The sequence below is a fragment of the Malania oleifera genome, chromosome 1 (genome assembly GCF_029873635.1).
Source record: "Malania oleifera isolate guangnan ecotype guangnan chromosome 1, ASM2987363v1, whole genome shotgun sequence".
NCBI classification, from domain to species: Eukaryota; Viridiplantae; Streptophyta; class Magnoliopsida; order Santalales; family Ximeniaceae; genus Malania; species Malania oleifera.
In genome coordinates, this window is record NC_080417.1 from 4175282 (window position 1) to 4184862 (window position 9581).

At 38.5% G+C, this 9581-nt stretch overlaps 1 protein-coding gene across 2 annotated transcripts; it reads right to left on the minus strand.

Annotated features, from left to right (window-relative positions):
- Nucleotides 1-419: 419 nt before the first annotated feature.
- On the minus strand, nt 420-3759 carry LOC131146747 (transcription factor GTE7-like). 2 transcript variants are annotated; one of them, XM_058096522.1, is made up of 3 exons: nt 1918-3759; nt 1626-1827; nt 420-1519 (listed from the first exon to the last, which is right to left on the minus strand). In XM_058096522.1, exons 1-3 carry the CDS (start codon nt 3529-3531, stop codon nt 1428-1430), a joined length of 1908 nt encoding a protein of 635 aa, XP_057952505.1. In that variant the 5' UTR covers nt 3532-3759; the 3' UTR covers nt 420-1427. The 2 variants fall into 2 exon arrangements, with proteins under 2 accessions (XP_057952505.1, XP_057952500.1); XM_058096517.1 differs by having other exon boundaries at nt 420-1827.
- Between the last annotated feature and the right edge of the window lie 5822 nt (nt 3760-9581).

Consider the following 9581-nt stretch of genomic DNA (forward strand, 5'->3'; position numbering starts at 1 on the left):
GTATGAATGAAACCCCAATCAATTAATTTTGCCCTTTCGGTCCCAAAACCCCGCGCCCCACCCCCGGCCCCCCCCCCCCCCCGCGGTAAAATTCTTCCTCCCACCCACCATACTTAGCTTTCGGTCCTCCATTGACGAAGCACTGCACTCAACTTTCCTTTCTTAAACTATAATTAATTAATTAATTAATCAGTCCAAACCCAATTGTCGTGGAATGTAATTTGTTATCCCTTAAACCTTTCCAAATTCAGACACACCTGAATAAAGGGGGAGGAAAAAAAAATGCTATCCACATTTCGCCCAACAAAGGGCAGGCAGAGGAGGGGGAAGGGGAGAGGACTGCTTCGTTTTCTCACCAGCTGCTGCCGCTGCAATACTTTGCTTGTGTAATCGATGACTCTCCTCCTGAAAACGATGCATTAAAAATCACAATAGGATTTCAATTTTATCTTTCTTTTTTTTTCTTATATATAAAGAAAAGAAAAGAAAAGAAAAGAAATGGGGTACAAGCTGAGGAAAAATGTACTAACAAAAGGGGGTGGGTGGGAGCGTAGAAACAGAAAAAGAGAAAAGTCGTCGTCGGCTCCCCCCTCGAGGGGAAAAAGGGTGAAAAAACAAATATTGAGAGAGAGAGAGAGAGAGAGAGAGAGAGAGAGAGAGCCACATGCCGATGCAATAAGGGTAAAAGAAACCCTCCTCCGTCTTTTATCTTTTGCTTTCTCTGATCTAATCTCCTACTCGCTCCCTCTTCTTTCTGTACATGGTGCTTCTCTGCTACGCTTCTAATCTCTCGTCGCTCCCTCCTCTCTCTTTCTGTACATGGTGCTTCTCTGCTACGCTTCTTCGCCCACTCTGAAACCCATTCATGTGGCCATATATTTCTTCTATTTTACAAACCCCCTCCCCCCCAAAAAAAAAATTAAATCCACCACGACCCCCATCCCATCCTCCTCCTGTTAGGGTTTTCCTCCCCCACAAAAAACTACCCAGCCTAATAACTTGCACTATTCTCTCATTTTTTTTCAAAAAGAACAAAATACCAAGAACACGCCCCTCTACAAATCTCAACCCTATCTCTTCCACATTCTCCACTTCTCCTAAAACCTTTCTTTGCCTGCCTGCCTGCCTGAGGGTCAATCCTCTTTTTGCAATTGGTACAGAATCATCGAGCCCAACAACCCTCATAAACCACCCCCGCCCCCGCGGCCGCGGCCCCGGGGGTTGGGTGGGGGGAATACATTGTCGAATCAATTGTCATTCCTTCCATCTATGCCAGCCATTTCTTCCAGCAATCCCCAATTTTACTTCACGAAGCAGTAAATTGAGATGGCATTTATACGGATTTAGTACCTCTCCAACCTGAAGGCTGCTGCTGCGGCTTCCCACAATAGTGATTTCTCACAACACCCCATCAAGCCCTCGCGGCGCTAGGTCCCAGGAGCTTCTTTAGATTCAACAAAAGGTGACTGTACACTATCAGCATCGGAATCACTCCCGGAAGAACTCCCCGAATCAGAATCTGCAATTACACCAGTCATGCTTCCCCAGGTTAGCAACAACGGCTACAGCAAAACAAAACGATCCAAAGAGAAATAAATGGCAAGAATGGGCAAGAAGTCCAGTACCGCTAGACGAGGAATCACTGCTAGAACTTGAACTGCTTGAGCTGCTGGACCTGCTGCTGGCATAACCAGTATCCTTCTCGATCTCCACGGGTGGGAAGTTGCCCATTGGGATATCTTCTCCAATGTCAACATCCTCCTCCCCTGCCTCCCCAACTTTCTTGCTCTTCTGCACGGCTTCTACGGCATCGCTTGCCACCGGAGACTGCTTTCCAGAATCAACATTACCGTCGGTCAAAAGAACAACACAAGTTAGCAAAAGAGAAAACTAAAATATTTGCAATGCTGTTACTACCTTGTTGAATTGGGCGGCTGCCACTTGATTATTAATGAGCCCCTGCCTCTTTATCTTGCTAACCATCTTCTTGTAGTTGCTCACAAACCTATCAAGTTCCCAAAGCGTCTCCGTGTCCACAGCCTCAATGTCCAGCTCAATCTCATCCCCATCCTGTGCCAAATGCCCATTTCTCTTCTTTATAATATGCACCAACTGATCCATCTTTTCCGGCGGTAGATTCTGCAAATTCATCCCTAACTTGGCCTTCTCCTCAAAGTTCATTTGCCGTTTATTCGGATCCTTTGCTTTTGGCTTCGGCAATTTCACCGATCTGGGCGCCACCAAATGTTTCGCAGCCTGTGCCGGTACTTGTGCAGGCGCGGGTGCTGCAGCTGGTAACTGCGGCGGTGAAGCATTTGATAATGCCGCTTGCACCTGCGGTGGATCAGCTCTCCTCAGAGTCTCAGAAGCAGGTGCAGGGGCTACAGATGGAGCCGAAGTTGGACTAGGGACCCAAGCCCTAGGTCGCACTTGTGCTTCCTCCACAGCTACCACTCGCCTCTGCTCTTCTTCAAACTTCTTGTAAGCAGGATTGAACATCTCATCGAAGAGAGATAGAAGTGCCTCAGCCATGAAGTAAACATCGTGGCCCTTTGGGTTGTACATCAAAGCATTGTTAAAGGTCAATCGAACATCGGATGCAAAATCAAGCGGCGACGCATACTGATCCTTGCCGAGCTTTGTTTTCACAGTGCCCAGATCCATCGGATGTTTGATAATCTGATTGTAATCGTGAAGACCCAAACCAACTACATCAACGGGCGTGTTGAACACCCACCCGTGCTTGTGCTTCATCAGCTTCGTCAAGATCTGTCCGCACCTTCTCATCATGCTGGAAACAAGCTTATCCGCCCCAGATTCCGGCGCTGGCCGTTTCGGATCCTTGCCAGAACCAAACGCCTGAGGCCGTTTAGTTCCTGATACTTTTTGGTTCTCGACAGGCGGGATCTTGTTCTTCCCAATCACAAAATCAGAGGGCGTACGGTGCTGATTCGCCTTCGGAGTGCGCCGCTCCTTCGAAGCAGCAACACTCTGCGAGTCCAAAGAGTTTGCGAGTTGAAGCGGAGGCGGCCGCACCGCGGATGTGGCATCCCTGCCTCCATAACTCCCGGAGTGCTGAGAAGAAACCAGGGGATATCCAGATCTAGACTCGATCCGATTCCTCAGGTTTCGTACCTGTTCCAACTCCAAGATCAGCCGCTTCTTGAGCTCCTTCAGCTCTCTCCTCGAATACGTCGCAAGATCGAACGTGACGTACGCGGCGTGAGGCGACGAAGACTCCTTTCGTTCATTGAGGCTGATCGATTTCCGGTTGAGAGAAGAGGAATCGTCGGACGGGGCCGGCGGAACAGCAGCGGCAGGAGATCCCTCAGTCTGCCGGGCATGAGCCTTGCCGGACGGGTGCTCATGAATCTGTCTACTATGGTTAGGGTTTGAGTTAGGGTTAGGGTTAGGGTTAGAATTGAACTTGGGACGGCGATTGTTGGAGTTGGTGTATTTCCTCATATAAACCTTGCGTTCTTCCCAACACGGCTCATTTCGACTCGCCAGAACCGCCGATGCCATATGCATACACAGTGGGGACAGAGATCCGTCAGATTTCCGGCAAATCTCCGGCGAGAAAATGGCGAGATCTCATCGTCAGGTCGCCGGAGCCTCAGACGGAAGATGGTCGACCACCGCCGGCGCCGGAGGTCCGATCAGAGGGAAACTAAACTGAGAAAAACAGAAGAAAGAGGCTAACCGAAAACGAGGGTTTCGAATCGAAGACCCTCACCAGAACGAAGAAGCACCGAGGCCACCACCGCTTCTTAAAGGCAACCAGATCTGCCCGAACGCGTGTCGGGCAGGGCCTCAGCCGTGGATTCCTTTTTCAGTTTTAATCGGACGGTGCAGGATGGTTTTAGGGATGCCCGATCTAGCCATCAGCCCATCTGTCATGGACGGCTGAGATCTGGGGAAGGGCACACGTGGCGGGCATGGGACCATCGGTTGGAATTGCCAGGATTTTTCCTTTTGGTGGGAATTTAAATTTGGGGGGTTGGGTCCGAGGGGTAAAATGGGAATTGTGCATTTTGTTTTTTTTGTTTGTTTTTTTGGGGGGTGTGGAGCCAGGTGGAGATGATGACGTGTCCGGTGCCCAGCTGGAAGAACGGGAGAAAATATCTTTAGCGTTGTTTGGGGGCGAGGGAATCTCCATTCCTCTTCCCGCCAAAATCAGGGCGTGGCATTTCCAAGTCAGCGCTGCAAGTGGGCTTTCGCTGGCACGCCACGTGGCCTCTGCAGGCGTGGACACGGTCACTTTTGACGCCCTCCGCCCCCCTCGCCCTAATTTTATTTTAATTACCCAACGATTTAAGTTAATCACCCCGCCCCCTCTTCCTTTTTTTTGGGTTTAAAAACAGCATTATGAATTAATTGAGTTGAAAATTTTTTTTTTTGGACCTTGACTCGTAATTGAATGATTTAAAACACTCGGGTATACTGGCTGTCAAATTTTGAATTTCGATCCAATTAATATTTGATTGATCGTAAGACTATATCTGTAAAATTATAAATATTATTTAATATATGTATAAAATTTATAAAATATCACTTTTTATGTTATTAGATAAATAAAAATTTTGATTCACATATTGAAAAACTCAAATTTGATTTGACAAGATGCTCAAGCAGTTTTAATTTAATTTAAATTCAAATAAACTTGTATCACATTCATTTGCTGGGCTATAGTTTTAAGTTTCTTTGAAATATTGTGTTTGATTTCTTTATTCAGAATTATTTATAGTTTCACAAAACATTATATAACTTTATATTCTTATTTAAAGTCACATAGGTGCATAGTTAAATTTTGTTTAATTAAACTAAAATAAAGTAGATTTATTATCGCACTTTTCTTTGAGGGAAAAAAAAAAAAACACTAGAAGAGATCCTAGAATTTGTTTCTGCATAGTAAGAGTAATTACATAAGGTATCAATTTTATCTTCATGGGTGGGCTCATTTTTTTTTATGTGCTCAGACCACTAAAATTTGAACTTTTTATTTTGTAAATGTGTATAAATGTTTATGGAATTGATGAGTCAAGGTATAATACTTAAAAACTTTTTGGATATTTTAAGGAATTTTTAAAATTTAAAACTAAATGGAAAGGGTAGCTTAGCAGCCATTCTATGCAACAACATCAATGAAATAGCTAGTTTAGTTAAGTTGTCTAAAGAGAGATCGTGTAACTAATCTAATGCAGCTTTTAAGATCTATTTGGTATCATTTATATTTCCGATTTCCTATTTTTATTTTATATAATTGAGAAAGATTATGAAAACACGTCTATGTAAGAGTTTGTTTGGTATGGTTGTTGTTTTCTATTTTCTGTTTTTATTTCAGCTAGTAAAAAAATATGTTATAAAACGTGTTTGTTTATATTGTCAGTTTTTTATTTCTATTATCAATTTTTAGCTGTTTGCGAAAAAATTGTAAACTAGATTTTATAGTTTCCAGTTGTTTTCGCAACTTGTTGTCAGAAATTTTAATGTTCAAAAATAATTTTTTTTTTTACTAGATCATTCATTATATACATTTTAAAATTAAAGTTAAATAAAAATGATTATATGAATTTAAATAAAATTAAAATAAAATATACATAAATTTTAAAAAGTAATAATAAAATCAATTATAAAATATTTTTACTATTTTTCAATTCTCATGTTTAATAAAATTTTTATTGTAAAGTAAATTTTGAAAATATAACTGTTAACTTTTTGAGTCTGATCCCTACTTTAATAATGACAAACCACAACATCTCACTCGCGTATTGAGTGTTGGAACATATATATGTTTCTGGAAGCACAAGTGACGAATGTCTAATGAAAACCGTAAAAGGACACAGACGATTATGCATCGACGTATTCCAAAGGATTGTAAAGGAACAAAGCATGAAGATTTTATTGATTTTTTGAGTTATAATAGTAATAGATTTAAATTGTGCATGCATCACATATGAATTAAATTTGAAGGTCGAACATTGACCTTAGATTGACCATAGGACTCAAAAGTAACATGAAAATTTTTTTTCTTTAAATGTCTAACTTACAAAAGTTTTTCGAGGGGTTTTTGAACTTAAAATAAAGGCAAAATTAAGTTTTTCAAAGGCCCCGGTCGACCGACATGAGCGCAATGGGCGAAGTTGAATGGCCCGGCTGACCGACCTCTCAAGGCTTGACTAGCACCTATCGGCCGGCTAGTTCAAACGACCAATTTATAAATGCCCATCCGACTGGCCACGTTAAAACATGTGAAGCCCAGTCGACCGGCCTTAAGCCCAACCGACCGAATCTTGTGCCCAACAAATTGTTTCTCATGAATTGGGAAATTGCCTTAGGGCCAATCGATCGGACCTCTCGGAATTTTGAATTTCAGGACATAAAACGATCAGATTTTTGAAATAAAATAATATTAAATATGCCCAACGGTCATATAATAGTTAGATTTTATATATATATATAGCTTGATTGCCTTGTTTTTCAAATTTTGTTTAAAGATCAAATTTCTCCTACACTCTTATTTTGAAAATTCTTTTTGGAGAAATTCTTTTGTTATTCAAGTAAGGTTTGAGCTTATATTTAATCTCATATATATTTTGCTTAAAAGCCTTTTTATTTATTTTTTAAGGTCAATCATTTAAAAAGAAAACCCAAGTTCTCCTATTTTTATTTGAAAATATTTCTTGGAAAAGAACTTCTTGGATTATTCAAGAACTTTGAACTTTGAGCATATATATTCATTCATATATCTATATATATATATATATATATATATATATATATACATATATATATATATTGTGCTTGAAAAGCTTCTTGATAATGGCTTGAGCATGTATTTACTTTTATATACTTTGCTTGGAAGTCTTATTGAATTTAAATTTTAAAAGGTCATTTTAATTGAAATCATTTTCCATACTCTCACATTTTATTGAAAAATATTTTTAAGAGGAAAATCATATACTCTACTAAGCTTCATGGTTAAATCATATGAGAATGCATTTAAATATTAAATGTGTATAATTCTGCTTATTTTAAGAAGCATTTAAATTGTACCAAAAATTTGTTTTTTGAAACAGACCCTTCCCAGTTCGGGTTGTGAATTGTGGCCAAATGAGGATACATCACTTGAAGAGGTTTGGCTCAGTCCGGTTAAGTGAGCTAGGGGGCTCCACCTTATAAGGAGTGTTATGATTTGGCTCCACCCAGTAAGTGAGTTAGGGGGACTCCACCCTATAAGGAGAAACAATTTGACTCCACCTGGTAAGTGAGTTAGGGGGACTCCACCCTGTACGAGTATTGTAAAAGGTTTATGTTCCACTCGGTTAAGTGAGCAGGTTTAGTGAAATCTTTGGGGGGTTTGTACAAGGTAAGGACGTAGGCAAGATTGACTGAACCTCATTAAAATCGTCTCTCTCTCTCTCTCTCTCTCTCTCTCTCTCTCTCTCTCTCTCTCTCTCTCTCTCTCTCTCTCTTGTTTATATTTCAATACTTTAATTTCCACACGTGTATGCTTGTTCATTTATATATCATAGTTTTTATTTTTGCATACACGTCTTTATATTTAATTGAGATATGATTCGGTGAATCGGTTAAATTAATTAGCAAAAAGTTTTTAAATCCAAATTCACCCCCCGCTTGGGATCACACTGTTCCCCTCAATTGGTATCAAAACTCGGTTGCAATAAGTTTAACCGTTTTTGTATAAAGATGGCAAAAGCTCAGTTTCGGTGTACCCCTATTTTGACGGTCAATCCTTTGCAAATCTTCCACTGGCTTTATTGTGTAGATTTTACCGTTTGAAAATTGAAAATGAGTATTTTTGTAAAATCAATTGATTTGAGGTTTTGAAAAGTGATTATCAAAGCAAATTTTATCCCAATAAAAAATGTTTTTAAAATGCATAATTTCCCAATTCGCCCCTTCTTGGGATCACACTATTCCCCTCAATAACAATAAGTAAAATAATTATAATAACTTTTATTTCTATTATAATATTTTTAATATGTATTATTTGTAATTTTATTGTTTTAATCATATTTTTATAATTTTGATTTAAAATGAAAATGAACATTTTTTTTTAACTCAATAGGTTTCATGTTGATTTTGATGATGACAAAACAAATAAGAATTAGTGCATGTGTTATATGAACTTGTGCTCCATGAATTATTATACGATAGTTTTATATATATATATATATATATATATATATATTTATTTATATATTAAATTTTTTTTGGTATTTAGAACTAAGTATGTTAATACTTAACTAGAAAGAAAATGTACCAACTTAAGTATCATATAGTAAAATGAGCATATATTTTTATTGAAAACTCCAAATGTAACAAGACCCTTATATTTAAAAATTAACTCATAAATATTTTTATAAACATTCAATTTGAATTTTATATATCTAGAGTTAAAATGAGTATTTTTGTAAAAGTACACCCTATGTCTTAAGAAAAAAGTCATACTATAATTTTGTACTATTTGTGAATCTAATTTTATATTTTATTCCATGTGCGGTGATTCGAAAATTCTACTATATATATTACCGAGTACAACTGTCCATAAGTTATACTATAATACAACGGAAGCATAATATACATAAACCTCATATACAATACCAAAGTGCTAATACCATCATAATACAAAAATATCTCTCTCCCAACACCACCTATACAAACCAAGGTACATAAAACATATCCATACACAGATAAATAGCATTGTCTCACTAGTACTAACTTCAACCCCAAAACCACTAATCCTGCCCGGAGCTCTCTAAGCTCATCTCTTTAAATGTTAAAAATTTAAGGAGTAAGACACCTCTCAGTAAGACGGAATAAATTATTGTCAGTGTGTGACAACATGAGTTTTAATGTATCATAACAAATTCATTTAATAAACAATTTAACTGGGTAATCATGAAATCTACACTCATATCTATATACATATATATACATTTTCAACCATATATTTTTCTCAAAAATATGTACGTGCTCAATACGTTTCCCTAGGTTTTGAAACACATGTCTATAAACGTAAATTCATCATGTCTGTAAGGAGGAACGAACCTAAATAGACATTCATATATCACCGTCATGTAATCACCCCACATGACCGGGTTATGCGGCCCGAAGGCAGGACTTAGTCATGGTTGGCCTACTAGGTTAAGTCAAAACAAATCTCGTCTGTAGTACAATTGATCCACCGCAACCTAATCCGGACCAGGAGCAGTCAACATCTCTCCGTAGGCCCAATCGACTTCTAATACCAACACCCTCCCCGACTAGTGTGGTTGCACTAACTCATTTCCTAACAACGGTACCGTGCTCTCATGTACATCATTGGACCATCAGGGTTCTCATTTCCACAATTTCATAGTAATTTCATTATAAAAATTGTCATTTCATTTCCTAATATAATACAATCATCACAAATCTCAATATCAAAAATATCATGTATGTATAAATCACATTTCTCACTATCAAAATATCATGTCTGTATTTTCAATATTTCTCATAAACTAGTATAAATCGTATTTCATCATAAAATATTCTCACATGTTTAATATACAGTA